At 42.1% G+C, this 16,752-nt stretch overlaps 1 protein-coding gene across 2 annotated transcripts; it reads left to right on the top strand.

The window, feature by feature from the left end:
• Nucleotides 1–266: 266 nt before the first annotated feature.
• Nucleotides 267–16,551, top strand: LOC119661698 (condensin complex subunit 3). Of its 2 annotated transcripts, XM_038071145.1 has the most exons (18): nt 267–410; nt 617–873; nt 938–1,114; nt 1,173–1,789; nt 1,853–2,053; nt 2,143–2,380; nt 7,328–7,639; nt 7,701–7,829; nt 7,882–8,078; nt 8,137–8,267; nt 8,390–8,554; nt 8,622–8,998; nt 13,858–13,980; nt 14,113–14,973; nt 15,038–15,100; nt 15,413–15,472; nt 15,530–15,641; nt 15,705–16,551. In XM_038071145.1, the coding sequence occupies exons 2-18, from the start codon at nt 679–681 to the stop codon at nt 16,367–16,369; spliced, it is 4,623 nt and encodes a 1,540-aa protein (XP_037927073.1). In that variant the 5' UTR covers nt 267–410; nt 617–678; the 3' UTR covers nt 16,370–16,551. The 2 variants fall into 2 exon arrangements, with proteins under 2 accessions (XP_037927073.1, XP_037927072.1); XM_038071144.1 differs by having other exon boundaries at nt 15,530–16,551.
• Nucleotides 16,552–16,752: the final 201 nt, after the last annotated feature.

Below are 16,752 nucleotides of genomic sequence, written 5' to 3'. Positions count from 1 at the left end.
GATTGGTCCAGTTGCCCAGTTGCATTATTCATATTTTTTGAATTAAATATTTCTTGATGCTTGGGGATTGAAAATATATCATGAAATATTTAAATATTGGAGCCCATCGAGCATATGGAAAAGTATAAATGGGGATCCGATCGAAATTTAACCTTCCTTACACTGGACTTAACCTGATTTTTTAAACGAACCAATCTGGTCGAAATTTTTGAAAGGTGTTGACGCCGTCAACATATCAACGGAAATTAACGTCAACCAACCAAGCGTCAAAATCGCTTGGCAGCCACAGGGTTTTTGTGAAAATATTTTCTAATTTTTGTGTGTTCAATAGTGATACGTGCCCTGGGAAAATTTGCGCTGTGCGAATTCTTTACCCTCAAAGAATTTCTCATCGATTTAACCGATAGAATGTGAGGATCCTTTTATGCCAATTGGTGTTTGTTGTGTTGGGAAATTGTGCAGAGCATTCTAAAGTTCAATCGATATTTTTGTTATTTTCATTAAAAAAATACGTCCTGCATGAATATAATTGCAATGCAAAAAAATAAACTAGTAGAAAGTGTTTTACAGATGAATTTCCAATCAGTGTAATTAAAGTTATGTATGTATTCTCCAGCTTCGCGTTGAGATACCGAATCCGAGTGTTGTGAGCGCAGCTTCGCTTGGCCGTCCATTGAAATGCCTCAAAAACGAAAGAAGCGGGTTTTAACCCCAGTTGATGAGAATGAGGAGACCATGGATCCTTCGGAGGATAATGTCCATGGAAATTCCAAGCACCAACACGGCCCAATGTACACAATTATGTCGAACGCTCAGCTGAACGAGACTTTCCACAACAAATACATCAGAGAAATGCAGCAATTATACATGAAGGTATGTAATGCCCTCGGCATAGTACTTGTTTTTGTAATCTCGCATTTGTAATGACTCCACACAGATGGACCACGACGCTTTCATGTTTACACTCATCAAAATGCTGAAGTGCGCCATGGCAACGGAGGAGACGAATGAATATGCTCAGACAACGCTCGCATTTTGTGCTAAATTTGTGGCATCCTATGACGGGGAAGACACGCATCCGATTTTAACAGCCACATTTAAATGGCTGATGTCGGTAAGTAATAAATAAATAGGTCATTTGCCAGTTTTAAACAATAAAATAACTCCTGAAGACAATCAGCAACAACCCGCATATCCGCTTCCGTCTATGCCAATTCGTTAACATGGTACTGAATGCATTGGGCCTAGAAGCCGCCCTTGACGATACAATTTGCGACAATATCCTCACATACATGATAAGTCGTTTACGAGATTTGAATCCTAATGTGCGGGTACAAGCAATATTGGCCCTCCAACGCCTCCAAGTGCCCGACAATCCTGATGACATAGTTGTGAAGACCTACCAGTTCCATTTGAGTTCAGATCCATCGCCTCGGGTTCGACAAGCCGTCATCACTTCAATGGGGAGGAATTACAATACGATTCCGTACATATTGGAGCGCTTGTGGGACGTAGATGAGAAGGTTCGACGCCACACGTACCTCCACATGAGCAGTTACCCTGTTAAGGCTTACAAAGTATCGCAAAGGCTTACCTTCCTAGAGCAGGGGCTGAACGATCGTTCGGATATGGTCCGAAAAGTTGTAACAACCGTGATGTTGCCACAATGGCTGGAGTCATATAACAGGAACGTCATTGCCCTGATTTCAGGTCTGAAGTTGGATGCCAACGAAGCGGAGATTGATCGTTTCAGGAAGATAACGAAAATGGCCCTTTTTGAGATTTTCAAGTAAGCATAAAATCAAACATTTTCCCCTGTAAAAAACATTCCTAATCATTCTTAACATTCCAGACGTCAAAAGAAAGACGATTTGGTCGCAACATTGCCGCTCGAAGAGGATGGCGAATATGAAAAATGCGTTCCATTCGAGAAACTTACAGTGGAAGTTACTCTTTTTTGGTTGGGTTTGATTGAATATTTACAACATGAAAATGCTGACGAACTGGATTCGATAATACCCGAGTTGACAACATTTTGTAATTATGTTCAAAAGTAAGTTGCTTTGCTTCCATTGTTAATACAACACACGATGAGTTTCATTCCCAACAAATTAGTGTTTAATGTTGGATATTCTCTCCTAGATATTGTGAATCATCAAAATCAGACATGGACAAGTGGCAGAAAATGGAATATCAGTATATCTTACTTACATTAATGGAAATTGTATACACGTTTGATCTGGGCGATGAAATTGGTCGTGATAATTTGAAAATTCTTTTGGAAACGCTTCTTAAAAATTTCGATATCGAAGAGCAGACAATTAAGGTGATCGTTCAGTGTACGGAGAATTTGATAACAAAACAAGAAGATCGTCTGCAGGTGAGTGGTTTGAATCTATCTGTTAAAAGTAAGTTATTGCAATGGAAATGTGGAAATTGAAAAAGATGACGCACGGTATTCCCCCTTTCTCGAAACGGTATTTAGGGCTAGGTTATGGTTTTCCAAATGGTCATAGGTAGGGGTTGTGTAACAGTCGCCGCTCCGAGGAACCAAATTAGCGCTGAGTTGCGCCGTTTTGATGCCACAAACTCCAAAGGTCATGACTGCTTGCTGAAACGGACATAGGGAATAGAATCTAGTCGGCTCACATCATCAGAGCCAAACCATAGCGTTATTGAAGGATATCAGCTCGCATCCTACAACCAGAAATTTCTTTGAGATCCTCATTATTATTTACCCTGCGACTGCAAGTTGGCTCTAGCACAACGGAAGTGCCTGAGGGTTTCTCCCTCCTCTCCGTAACATCGACAATGGGTGTGTCGAGTTTGACGACATTGGCCCCTGTTCATATACTTTGAGAACGCTGTATCAAAAAATCTTGCTCCAACTCATTTGGTTGTTTCTCTCCATCATTCTAATGCGATGAGCTCAACAACTAGCACTTAAAGTGCGACCCCATTTACGCTATACGGCGCATCATGGCCACAAACTGCATTGCCTGCCAAAATATCTTGATATAGTTTTGTAGAGAGCAATACACACTTGAGCGCGTGTCATTTCCATATAATCAACTCATTTGACAGCTATGATTTTTCAGCTTTATTTGGTATCCACCTATTAAAATGTCAAAATATGTTGTTGTTTGTAGTTGGCTGCCGAGATAGTGCAATATAGGCACACCGCGTTGCGGTAGTTGTGTTGAATGTAGTGTCGCATCGCGTAGCGTATATGGGGTCGTACCTTAATGCGCACATTTCTAGAATCGAATCAGAGTTAATTTTTACTTTATAAGTAATACGCAGGCTCTTGTGGGGAAGAGAGCTGATGCTCTTTGACATAGTCTCGTCGCCGCGTAGCCCCCGAGAGCTTAGCCTGAAAATAAAAAAATAACAGCTCGGCCGCGCTTGTGGAGCCGTAAAGGTAAGCTACGCGACGCGGCCACAAACTGCATTGCCGATAAAGGTACGACCCCATATACGCTAGAGAGTAGCGTATATGGGGTCGGTCCCTTTTGGTTTGTATGCACCTGTTAAAATTTGTAGTTGTGTTGCTATCCCGCTGTGCCACATCACTCCACCCTCAGATGAAACCTAGGGGTTTCAGCGACTGAACCCGGAACTGCGTTTCCATTATTCGGCGAAGCGAACGCGACGTTGATTTGGGGCGCAAACTGGCTTCAGCCTGGACAAGGAGACAGCCTTTCTGTGTCCCCCGATCTCGAGCTGGAAGAAATGTTCTCTCCGCTCGAGAACACGATATGGGCGTTCGTATGGAGGCTGTAGCGACTTCCGGCCAGCATCCGTCCTGACCAGGACGTGCGTGCACGTGTCCAGCTCCTTGGGACCGCAGGCAGGTACGGTTGTGTGTCGGGTGGGAGGTGTAGTTATAAGGCGGTGGAGATTGTCTTTCAGCAGGCGCAGCAATCCCGAGTCTGTGAGACCCGATCTCTTGTCGAAGACCGGATCACTTGGGAGCCTAGGGTTCTCTCCGTTTACCAGCTCCGCGGGGCTCGCAGCAAATTCCTCTCGCGGATTTTTCGGAGGCCAGGTAGGACGAGAGGCAAGACCTGAGTCCAGGACGGATCGTCGCGAGCCATAATGGCGGCTTTCAGCGTCCGGTGCCAACGCTCTAGCATCCCATTGGATTGCGGATGGTATACCGTAGTTCGCTGGCGTTTGAAACCCAGGAGTTTGCCTAACTCCGAGAAAAGGGTGGATTATTGCGCCATAATGTCCTTCAGAGGTATTGCCTCAGGCCACCGCGTAAACTTGTCGATGCTTGTAAGGCAATACGTGAAACCGTGCGAGTCTCGCAAAGGGTCTACGATGTCGAGGTGTATGGTGTGGAATCGTTTGGTAGTGCGGGGGAAATGAGCCCACTTCTTTTCTTACATGCCTGGTGACCTTACACTTCTGGCAAGCGATGCATTCTCTAGCCCAGGAGTTGATGTCCTTATTCATGGAGGGCCAAAAGTATTTCTCGGTGACTAACCGATTTGTCTTCCTGATGGCTGGATGCACTGCGTCGTGATTCGCGTGGAACATTTCTTTGCGAAAGGTGGCCGGAATGTATGGCTGGGGTTCCTTTTCCGAGTATTCGCAATAGAGAGGGGTTCGAGTCGAAGATGGGCAACTCCCGAAATTTGTATTTGGGGTTGGATTTGAGGCTCTGAAGTACTACGTCATCCTCCTGCGCTTTGGCGATAGCCGAGAAGTCGAGTGAGGCGGGGATGTTAACCTCGGAGACATGTGTGTGTTGTGAAATGTCACTTCATCCAAGTTGCGTTAATGCGTGAAGCAAGTTCATTACACAGTTCTCCATTGGCTGATAGCATTGACTCGCGATATTTAATTCGCTCAGTTCTGGGTAGCCTACTACTATTGTCAGAATTGAGCGATTTAAATATCTCGAGTCAATGCTACGAGCCAATGGAGAACTGCGTTATGCTCCTCACATAGGGAAACACAAAACCTTTTATACCTGAAGCGTCAAGTTACCGGTGTCCCGACTTGCTTTTTATTATTTTTAGGTTTAGCTCGCATTTTGGTCATTCGATAGGCTCGTGCGAACCCCCTTTGCGTTTATTTTTCAGGATCCGTGCGAACCCACGTACCGGAAAGGGCGCGTGGATTTTGATGTAGTGGCGCGTGAGGGGTCGAAATGTGCAAATGGCCTCGTTCCTACACAATGAGATTCCGTGCCCCTTTGCCGCTGGATTTGCTCTTCCTCTTCACTCGATTTTTCAATCCTTTGAGTGAGATAAAGTCAGATCAGAAACGGACTGGTGAATGAAGGTCAAAGGCACTGCACCGTAAAAATGCAAATGTCTTTGGCGGCAATTTGTCGAACATTTAGTTATGTGCTAGGGAAATATTTTCTAAGACCAATGGATCTGTGTGTGCGATCGCCCCTGCATATGGAAAGCTCTTAATGAAAGAGCGGGAGGAGAAGGACCAGTGCACTGACTATGTGTGGCTTGGCGTTGGAAGCGTTGAACGATCTCATTTCTGCTTGGACTGTTACGATGCCGGAATATGCGTGCATCATTAGAACCTTGGGGGTTCGAGAGATTCCCTCACACGGTTAATTCTGATCACATATGGGCACGTTACTAAGTCCTCCTAAACGAAAATCATTCCAAGGAGGCCGTCAACAAGTGTCTCATTTCTTCCCCGAATTTTTCAAGAAATATGAGGGTTCGATGGCATATCCTCTGCTACGAAAAACTCTCCGAGGTTTTCTTTGAGGGTATTATGGAAACCAAGAACACCATTTGAAGACTGCCGATCGATGTCATATCTCAAAGATCCAACTCGAAAGGGCATGAGGGCATCTACAACTGCTTTGACTGTCATGTCCTCAATCAGCAGTGCCTCTGGCATAGGCGTAACTTGGCACCTTCGTCATGTGAATCGACTGTGTCGATGTGTTGGATATTGGCAATTTCTTATGCCTTCCAATTTTACTTTTTTTTAGCGTGGCAAGCGCAACGAGCACATTAATTTATATCCATCGATGTAGACGTTTTTTGGATGTGCTTCCTCGTAGAGCGACAAATCCGATTTGCAATGCTCTGGGCCATATTTATTCAATTCAACGATTTCTTCGATGGTGATTGAGACTGGCATGCTAGTACTAGTAATATGGGACAAGGTGTCATAAGATCTACTTCTCCTGCTACGTAGCAACTGTAAAAGCTATTTCGGTGAACGATTTTCCCAAAAATAGTACTTCAATCAAAAAAAATGGGGTCTTTTTCCTCTTTTAGCGCCAGTAAACAGTCGATGTAGGGGCGCCTGTATACAGGCTGCTCCGGGCAGGTGACACCTATAGAAATTGACCATCCTAGGAATCTTTTCAGTTGACCTAACAATGCTGTGTTTCCGTAGTCATGAATTTCTATCATCTCCCCCGGTCTTGATCTGTGTTCATTTGTCTGGTATCCTGAAGTCGCTGAAAAACGATACATAAGGGCAGGCGATGGTCCTCTGGCATAGTTGACGTTATCGTTGATGTATGCGAAACAGAATTTGAGTCCTTTAAGACCAGTGTCTACATAGCGTTGGAAAATCTGTGTCGAGTTATTTTAGGCCAAAATTTGAAATTCAATTAAGGAAAGGAGCGATAACAGCTGTTTTGGGTACATTCTCTGGTGTTAATAGTATACTAACGTTTTTTCGAAATATCCTGCAATTAAGCGATAATATAGGGATATTGTTTAGACGACGGTGGACGCTAAGTTTAATGTTTCTTGGACATGAGGTGGAGCGGAATGGCCCACTGGCTGTTAAAGGAACCATAATTATGGTTTGGATTCAAATTTTGCTTTTCTGCTCTTGTAGTGATGTAGTAGGTCACTCCTCTATCTTTGCTGCACCGTCGCGATGACAGGCGGGTGTTGTGTTTCTGCGATTCGTTCGGCAGCGTCCGTTAATTTGTCCAAGCCCATGTCCAACAATGCTTCGCTTTTTGCAATCTAGCATAATAATAAGCATCAAAAATTGAGAGTCAGGGCAGGTAGGGTAAAATTGAACTCATGGTAACTTACTTAACACCGAGAAGGATATGTGTGATGGTTATAGTTAGCAATTAAGTATTGTTAAAACTCGGCTTTCGTAGCAGCAGATTATCCCTGCCACGATTATTCGATTATTCACCTGTTATAACCACAATTCGGCTTTACTTTCGTCTTCATTAATTGATTTCAGTATATTGATAATTGGTCCAGTGTCATATTTTATTTGATCTCTCAATCCTAAAACTCTAAACGTCTATAAGCACACATGGAACTGTACTATATGAAATTCTGTCAATTATTTCTTACAGTTTTTTGTCGATATCATCAAAGATTTAACTGATGCAAAAAGTCTAACAAATGAATTATCACACGATCGCACATTAATCGAAGAGCTCCTAGAGAAACATTCAGAGAAAGATTTGAAATTCCAAATATCTTCACTTAAAGTGAAAATGTTGGATTTAGAAGAACAAGAGACTAATTTCGTTCAACGAAAGGATTACGCTCAGGCACAACGTATCGCTGAAGAATTGACTGCATGTCGCGAAGAGTACATGAACATGCTCAAGCCCATTCTGAAAGAAGTTTCAAGTTCCGATAGTGAAGAATCCAGAAAATTCGTAAGTTCAGAATCTTTGTTGATTATTTTCGTTGACTGAACATGCAACTTTCTCATTGCAGATGTCTTTAACGTTTCAACAGAAAAAGTTATCCCCAGAAATTATAATCAAATCACTTCAGATAGCCTTCTACATGGTTGTGTCGAAAAATGTTAAATCACTAACGCCTAATGTTTGTGATCTGTACAAGGTAAGGGAATTGGTTTTTAAAAAACTAAGTTACTTAACTCTTCTGTTGTTAGGACTTCATCCGACGTCATGTCGAGTCGAATCAAATTGGGGTGAGGGACTGGGCTCTGAAGTGTGGCACCGCCTACAGTATGCTTTATGAACCACTTTCAAAAGATGTGTACAACACCCTATATTCACAATTCTATAAAAATCATAACGTGAGATTGTGGAAGACCGCAATTGAATGCATTTTTGAGTTATTGGACAGGTGAGAATTAATTAATTAGCTGACATTGGAATGGTTTACTTATTTCTGTTCTCGGTAGATATACATGTTCACATTTTGACGTTGAAGACAAGCACAACAAAAGCAGGAAAGCTGGCCGGCAATTGTACAACACAAGTACATTGGATTCGATCGACGCTGAGGAAGAACCATCGACAAGTGCTGCTCACGGTAGGTTGAGTGTTTGACTTAGTTTTTGGTTACACTAGGCCTAGACCGGATACCGGTTGTTGCGCCGTTGATGATGATGATGATTTGGTTACACTACGGTTACATTAATTTGATTCATTCAGGTGTGGATCTAATATTCATGATGTCACATTTTTTGGACACCTGTGATGATACTTGCATATTAAGGGCTTTGGTAGTTGGATTCTGTCGTCTTGTATTGCATGGGCACATAAAGAATGACGACATAATAGAAAAATTGCTGTTGAAATATTTCAATCCAATCACAGGTAATGAAACTCATCCAATATTCCTAATCGTAGGTCATAATATTTTTTGTTAAATTTCTGATTACAGATCCTGAAATTAATCAGATTTTGGGTGTATTTTTTGAAAATCTAATAAAAAGAAAAAAACACGAACACCTTCAACCATGTCTCCTTCCAACGATATCAACAATAATGAGTGCGCCGTACGATAGTCCGTTGCACGAGATAAAGCCAGACAATGTACTTCGGTTTGTGATTGATTCGACCCGTCCGATTCACAATAGTTCGGGACCGAACATTCATGATAATTTGGCTTTATCATTTTTGCGAGAAATGCAAAATAATATTTCCAATAAGGAATTACTAAAGATTCTTGCGAAGGAACTAACTACACTAAGCATATCAGCATCAGATGAGAGCTCATCACGCGATGAAATGAGAGAAGGAATTGCGAAGTTATTGCAGGTAAGAATGTTTCCATAAAAAGGTCTGAAGAAATTACCGGATAAAGATCTTGAGATTTAATGTAGAGGAGTGGGTCCTTTCCACGACAGTACTTTATTGATTGATTGAAAATTGGGCAATGTAACCTTGGAAATCAGCGGTTGTAAAATAGGTATGGTCTATGCTGAATCTTTTCATTCGTCTACAGTCCTTGCTCTATGAGTAGACCGTCTTGAATTTCTTCTGAAGGCGAGTAATTTTTGAGAATATTTCCCTTTGTACTTTGCTATTTATACTTTCCACGTTCGCGCAGTCAAATTACTACATATTCGAGAGTTTTTAAAATACATATTAATAATACAAGTTGACACTAGCTACGGGTGCTGGCGTAGGCGTTAGCCTCTCAATTTCATTGCTCCAGGTTCGAATCCTCGTTGTCATGTGTACGTCTTTATGCTTGTCTCCTCTGTTTCGGAGCATTTCTGCAGCATTAAGTATGATGATAGTGAAAATGAAGCACGGTTTCATTGCAAGTTCTACTGGACGATGTTGGTTCTAAGGAGACCATGTAGATTTGCTTGCACTGAAGTGCATCCACACAGGATTCTCCACCGACATGTGCTTGCTATTGCTAAGGAGCTACGGCAAATGAGTAGAGGACAGGAGAAGGAACCAGCCTATGGAAACGACTAAACTATCCATATAAGTTGAAACATCTTTCATTAAACGATTATCCCTCCAATAAACAGCCTCTCTGTCCAGAAAAAAACTGTGTAACAGCTAATACTTTCGTAGCAATATGTCTTTTAACGTCTGAATTGATTTCTACTTTGTATATGAAAACAATAACTCTGAAGTCTCCACAAATTTGAGCGAAGATTTCAATGATCGTTCTTGGACTGCATTAAATTATCTCTAACTTAGGCTGAACTTATTTTGAAACGTCTTGATTAGTGTGTAGTTTTAATTGAAACCACTTTATTACACGCAGCGAGCCTACCCAGTCGCGATGTGGCCCTCACGCTTTTTTCCAGTGCCGTCTATGGTACCTCCTGGGAGGCAGGTTTCAGAATGCCTAAAGCCTGTCACTAATGTCCACACTGAACAGTGCTCCCCACGGTCGAGGACCTTAAATGGGACCTCGTATGGTGTCTACAGCGCCTTCCGCTTGGCATCAGTCTTCTCACCGTGGGTGCAGCTCTCTAGGGGGTAGGACCAAACCCTGCGCGTGACGAAAGGGCGGAGGCGGCTTCAATTTGGGAATGGCCTCCGTAGCAGAGGCAACAATTTGGTTTCTCCAAGGCCGTTTCTTTTAGCGGAGAGTCGAAGGTTCTCTCTCTGAATTCCCTGCACGAAAGCGCGGAATCCACTCTCGGCAGAGAGCCTTAGCATATAACTATGCTGTAATGTAACGATCCATATGCGAATGCTGGGGTGCACAAGAAACACTTCCTTACGAAATATATGGTCTAGGGAACTTTTCGGAGATCTCGTAGCAAATAGAGGAAGATGAGTGAAAGATAGGAAACTCCTTGAATTTGTATTTGGAGTCGACTGCAGGTTCAGAAGAACTGTGTCATCCATCTGGGCCGCGCGAGAAATAAGCTGCGGCTGGGATGTTGACTACAGAGATCCACGACAAAGCATCACCAGCGACTAAATTGTCTTTGCCAGATACATGATGCATATCCTATGTAAATTGGCTCCTGAGGTCAGGTACGCGGCTACTAATTTACGATTGTAGATGTTGTAATTCCGTTGTGCGGGATTAAACTGCTTCGAGGAGAAATCCAACGGGCGCCAACTTTGGTTCACCATCTGGTGAAGAGTAACGCATACTGCGATGTTTGAGGCATCCTCAAACACAGCTAGGGGGGATTTTGTCGGGAGAATACCAAAAGTGTAGCGTCTACCAGCTGCTGCTTGATGGTTTCAAGCGCTTGGGCGGCTTCTGGAGACCACACAATCTCCCGGGATTTCTTAGTTTTAGAACCAAGCACGTTAGGTGGGGGCTTATGGGAAGTGGCTTCAGGCAGAAAACGTCCGTAGTAGTAGTCCACAGCTATCGATGGAAACAACTCCTCGGGATTTTTATTGGGGAAGCCGTTTCTTCCAGGATTTCCTCGTTCGTACAGGAAGTTGGTATCCTCTTTACAATTCCGAAACGATAAACGTAATTTTGAAGTATAAAGCCGTTCTCCTTTAATTTTTCATTTTGACGAAGTCGCTAGCTTTTTTAGCGATGTCAAGAATGCCACGAAAACGTGAAAAACCAATTTTCTCATCTGGGTCTCTGCAACCACAATTCCTCATCTGCTTCAGAGTTGAATAACATCACGCATTATATGTTACGCAACTTGAATGAGTCTGCTCAAACATAGCTGTCAGAGTCTGAATGATAAAACTATTTATTAACTCTAAAACACTAAACTGTTTGACATGAGGAACTACACTTGTTACACTCAGAAGAGCTACTTTAATGAGACAGAATTCCGTCCTTAATTCCACGATTTGATTCGGCAGGGACACGTTCTTGGGCGTGGACTGTTTGCTTTTGTCGCTTTCGGCAGGTTAACAGTAGCAACGCGCTTTGCGGGAATGGCCAGTTCTTCCAGATCATCTTGATCGTTGATAGCCAAAATGGTGAGAACATTGGAGAGAAGGCGCTGTAGCCACAAATGAGTTGATTAGGGAATCTGGCACGGATTGCCCAGCGGTACACCGGAGGCGAACCAGCGTCCGTTCTCTGGTTGTCCAGTTGTAAGTTGAAAAGAAGTCGGCGCGTTCTTTCGTCCTCCGTGACGCCAAGGCGGCGAGAAGCTTCTGCATAAGACCCTGATTTTATCGGTTTCGGGGGCGTCTCCAATATGTCTGCCACGTGAGTTGGAACCGAAATCTTCAACTCAGCTACCATTTTGTCGAATCGATTTACGTCACTCGCAATCCAGACGGCAGTTTATTTTGCATAAGGGAGCTAAGCTGAGTTGTTGTCGAATTTGCATCAGCAAGGGCGGCTAAGGCACTTGAAGGAGCGTGGGCTTAGCCCTCCCCGTCGTAGAAGCCGCTGTTGAACATATTTAAAGCAAATCTTTGCCTGAACGGGGTCACCAATCTGCGTTCAAGGAATGCGATTGGGCATCGAGTGTATTAGTATTTGGGTATATTCTGGAGAATTGTTCTCCCATTTTTCTATGAGGGAAGTTTATGCTTGTGTCTTATTGGATATTTCGTGTTAGCGAAGGTATTTTCTAAGCTTCTCCAGACTTTAACTATGGCAAACCTATTGTTGTCCGAAATATCCATCTTGCATATATGTTTCGATGTTATTGGGCACTGTCGTCGTTCAGGCTACATATTTACAAGACTAAGCTAGATAAAGGCAATCTATTGCCAATTTTAAAGGCAATTTACCGCGTTAAGAAATTAATAGCCGTGCAGGCTTAAGATGAAAGACGTAAATGGTGTTTTGAAGCCTCGTACAATATCCCGCCATGGATAGAATATAATATAGTTTGCAAATCGAAAAAAATGCATTTGTATTTGTGTGACTATATATGAATTCCTCTTCGATCGATTTCAATTGGGTCCCCATTTACGTGTTTAAAGGTATACCCGTGTATAGGCTATGTTAGAGGGGGTTCTTAGAATAATACCCCAAGCGGCACCCTTTCGTCGTCTAATTCACTTCCATACTGGAATACCGACATCAACGCTGCATGACATCCCCAAGAAGTTCCGTATTCTTTTATTTTCATAATCTTGCCTGGTAAATAATCTTTAAAGTTACCAAGAAGATTCTTAGGTAATGGAAAGCTCGGGATCGCTTCCACCTTGTGATGGCCTAGAAATTTCACCTACTGGTGGAGAAATCTACATTCTCCAACGTTCAGAAATAGGTCAATGTCAAGGAGATGCTTAAAAATGCATTCGAAATATCTCAAATGAACGGAATCGGTGAAAAGGCGACCAGTACATCACCAGAAGTCCCAAGTTTCGTAGTGCAGAGTAAATGTGTGCCGTATTGTATAGGCCAAAAGCCATTCGTGTGAACTCGCAGATTCTGAAAGGTGTGCAAATTATTGTCTTTTGAATATCTTCGGGAGCTATGGGGATTTGGTAGTTAGCCTTGGCGAGATCCAATGTTGAGAAAACCTGACAGTTTGCTAAGTATTGGGCAAAATTTCAAATGAGTGGAATGGGGTACGGGTCCGGAATCGTCCGAGCATTTAGACATTTATAAACCCTACAAGGTTGTCATTCGCCGTTAGGCGTGGGGACCAGATGGAGTGGAGATACCCTGCTTAGTTAATTCGTCAGACTCTTTCCGCGCAACAGCGAACTTCTTAGATGGTAAAAGATACACCCTTCGAGAAGATTGCGTAGATAGTAGTGTTGATGTGGTGCTGAATATCATGCTTAACTGGCTGAAAGATACTAAATTCGGTACTAATGTTGCAGCATTGTTGGGGGAGGAAACTTCCTCATCGGCCTCGTGCCTCGTGGAAACCTGAGCTTTTCCTGTTGTCGGCCCGTCCACGGGCACGAAGCAAGCGCACTGTCTTAGTTTCCGGAGTGTCCGGCGGGTGCGCTCTTTGCTTGGAGTAGTCAAGGGTGCGAAGAGGGTGCCAAATATTGCTCCGCAATAAGTGCATAACAAAAAGACATGTAATACAGAATTAATCTCCTTGTCTCTGTGGTCATCATACACAGGAAGGCTTGTCCTTGCCACGCTCCGCGATATAAACTTGCGATATATCTTTGGTCAACAAAGTACACCATTAATAATTTTCTGAGGAGCCAAAGGCATACATACAAGAGAAGCAATAAGAATATATTAAATGAGCGTAAAGTTACTAGCCATGTTTCATTTTTATTTTCAGTGTGATATCGACCCGAAGACTGCCAAATATCTCGTAAACTTCCGTGATCTTCTAGATGGCATATATCAACCCAGCCTAATGAGTGTCAGGACAACTGCAGGAAGGCCAGACGGTTCTGACGCAGTAAGTTGAATTCTCATTTTTTAAGTATCGACTCTAGATTTCTTTAAAAGATAGTGGATTGGGATTATTTTGGTTTATTTTATTGTTGAGAAAAAATTACTACTTTCTTCCATATCCTTCTTAATATCACAGGAAAATGAGGAAGTATCTGACGATGAGGATGAAAATCGTAACCTTCTCGAGAATAATGAAAAAGATAAAGAAACACAAGCAAATGAAAATGGTTTGGAGACACTGGCGGAAGAAACCGAAGCAGAGTTGAATGGAGGCGAAGTGGCATCTAATGAAAAGTCCCTCCAAGAAACAGAAAATAATATATCATCTCTGCCTGAAGTTAGAAACGACACCAGTCAACCTGAAGAGCAAAACGAAGTAAATACCGAAAATATTGTTAAGACCCCGGCTCCGAAACAATCAGCGCCCACAGAACAGCAAACACCCACTACTTTTGGCAAAGATAACACCACAAAGCTAAGATATCTACGAAAGTCCATGAATGTCAATCGAAGAAGCTCAGAGGGAGTGCCTCCATCTAAGAAGCAGAAATTTGGAAACGATGAGAATCAACCAAATACACGGACACGGAGAAACGTTAGAAATCCACCTTCCCCAAGAAAGCGAAGATCTGAATCACAAGATACAAACAAATCTACTCACGAAATGGATAACACGACAAGCAATAATGAAAAATCTAGGAAATCAGAAACAAGTAAAACCAGCTCGAATGAACAAGGAGATGACAGCAGAGCTCAAGATGAAAGTCATGATGCTGAAAAAGGGCCGGAAGCAGTGAGTGCGAGCGAATCAAGACTAGGAAATGATGCTTCTAACAAAGAAAAAGAAAGTTCAATAAGAAGGTCCGAATCCAGCGAAGAATTGCAGCCACTTGTAGTATCAGAAGATGAAGTCGTTGAATCGTCGAAATCAGATGAAGAAGTTGAAGAGTCTAGTGATGAAGAGGATGAAGTTGCTGCTTCGCCAGAGGCGGTCGAGGTACGTTTTAAATTAGATTCTATAACGGTTGGGAAAAATAGCATTCCGTCTCTGTAAATTTCAGGTAACAACAACTAGGAGTAGGAGAAAGCCTGCTGAGAAAGAAAACGCATCATCGCTTACTCAGGTGAGAAAAAGATTGATTGTTTAGATCTTTGAATGATCGTATTGAATATAGATTTACTTCTCTGTAAATGCAATGATAATTATCATAGTTATAAGCACATTTCCTTCATTCTACATCATTAACTCTTCATTGGCCTATTGTAGTGTGTTAAAAATATGTTGGAAATATAGAAGAGTTGTTTCCAAGCTTATGGGTTTTGATCTTTCTCCATCCTTCTCATAACACATCACCATGCTTATTGTTAGTGTTTTTTTATTAATTTCTTAAAAAAATGCTTTGAATACTAATCGTTGGATAACATTTCTATCAAAGGCTTCGCGAAGCAGTCGCAATATGCGAAATTCTCTTGGGAAATCGGCTGGCACAACAACGGTAATCCTTTTCTAGTCCCGTAATTGTCTTCTATTAAAGGGTTAATATTTATTTTAGACTAAAGCGGGATCCACTGCCGCATCTGAAAAAGAATCTCAAAAGGAGACAAGACGGGAAGGTATTTTAAAACGACGTCAACGTCTGTTTGTGTCACCAGAAACGAGGAAAGGTGACGACTTGGATTTCATTAGTCCATTACGTAAAAATCCAAGAAAAAATCTTGAAATTTCAGAAACCCCGAATAAAAACTCAGAAAAATCACAAAACAATTCGAAAGATAAATCCCCAACAAACAGAAATAGAGCCAGTGCCACGGACTTAACGGCCAGTGCAGAGAAACGAATTCGAACCAGTAAAAACCCCGTTCTGAAGGTGAGCCGTAGTATCGTTTCAAATAATTCGCCGCATCAAACGAGAAGCGCTAGCAAACAAGATTTTCTACTAAATACTATTATCACAAGGAAAAAACTATCAAGTGAGAAAACACCGCTGCGAGTGAGTTTGCAGGGCAAAAATGCGGCGTCGGGAAGTTTGACGAAAAATCAAAACAACAAAGAAAACACCATTGAATCGGGGAATAAGAAAAGCACAAGCAACGAACGGAACTCCGGGGCGACTGACAGGTCAAAAACTCAAACTCCCATCAATAAAATCAACAGCCTTACGAAAGAGAAGAGTAAAACTATTGAAAAGTCCAGTAATTTGGTGTCAAAACAAAATAATGAAAATCAAAGTAGATCTCGGGCGGAGACGCGTGTAGGCAACTCACAAAAAGCATCTACGTCTGTGGATCGTGCGATGTCTCGATCACAAACACGATCAACACGACAAGGTTCAGTGAAAAAATATTCGGGCAAAATACCGATTTTGTCAACACGACTAAGAGTGAAAAAATAGCCAAAGTATTTGGATGATTTCTGTTGCATGTTTGTATTTAATCGTAGAAAACGTAAACGATAGTATGATTAGATGTTTGTATGTGTCTTTGCATTTGGATGAAACAAATTTAGATTTAGGGTTAGGATAAGGCTACATATTTTTTGTTTGTGAAGGAATAAATATAAACTGAATGTCCTTTATGACGATTTATTTCTTTCTGAATAGGCTAGGTCTGTTTAGTGTCCGAGATCCTTTTCCCTCCCTCGTTTGCATTTGAATAATGAGCTATGTTCAACATGAATGTACTAAAACGTAACCCATTCTACCCACAGTGGGTAGAATATGTGGGTGAAATAGACAAAAATCAAAAAATTATCCAAAAATAGACGAATGGAAAAACA

The sequence above is a fragment of the Hermetia illucens genome, chromosome 1, assembly GCF_905115235.1.
Source record: "Hermetia illucens chromosome 1, iHerIll2.2.curated.20191125, whole genome shotgun sequence".
Taxonomy (NCBI): Eukaryota; Metazoa; Arthropoda; class Insecta; order Diptera; family Stratiomyidae; genus Hermetia; species Hermetia illucens.
Note: the sequence above shows the minus strand (reverse complement) of the source record. Positions and strands in the feature narration are given on the sequence as shown.

Bases quoted from the DNA above. Each gene is read 5' to 3' on its own strand.
- LOC119661698 (XM_038071144.1), top strand. From the start codon at position 679: ATGCCTCAAAAACGAAAGAAGCGGGTTTTAACCCCAGTTGATGAGAAT. The intron at 1,115-1,172 runs GTAAGTAATAAA...TAACTCCTGAAG, and splicing joins CATTTAAATGGCTGATGTCG to ACAATCAGCAACAACCCGCA. The intron at 8,555-8,621 runs GTAATGAAACTC...TTCTGATTACAG, and splicing joins ATATTTCAATCCAATCACAG to ATCCTGAAATTAATCAGATT.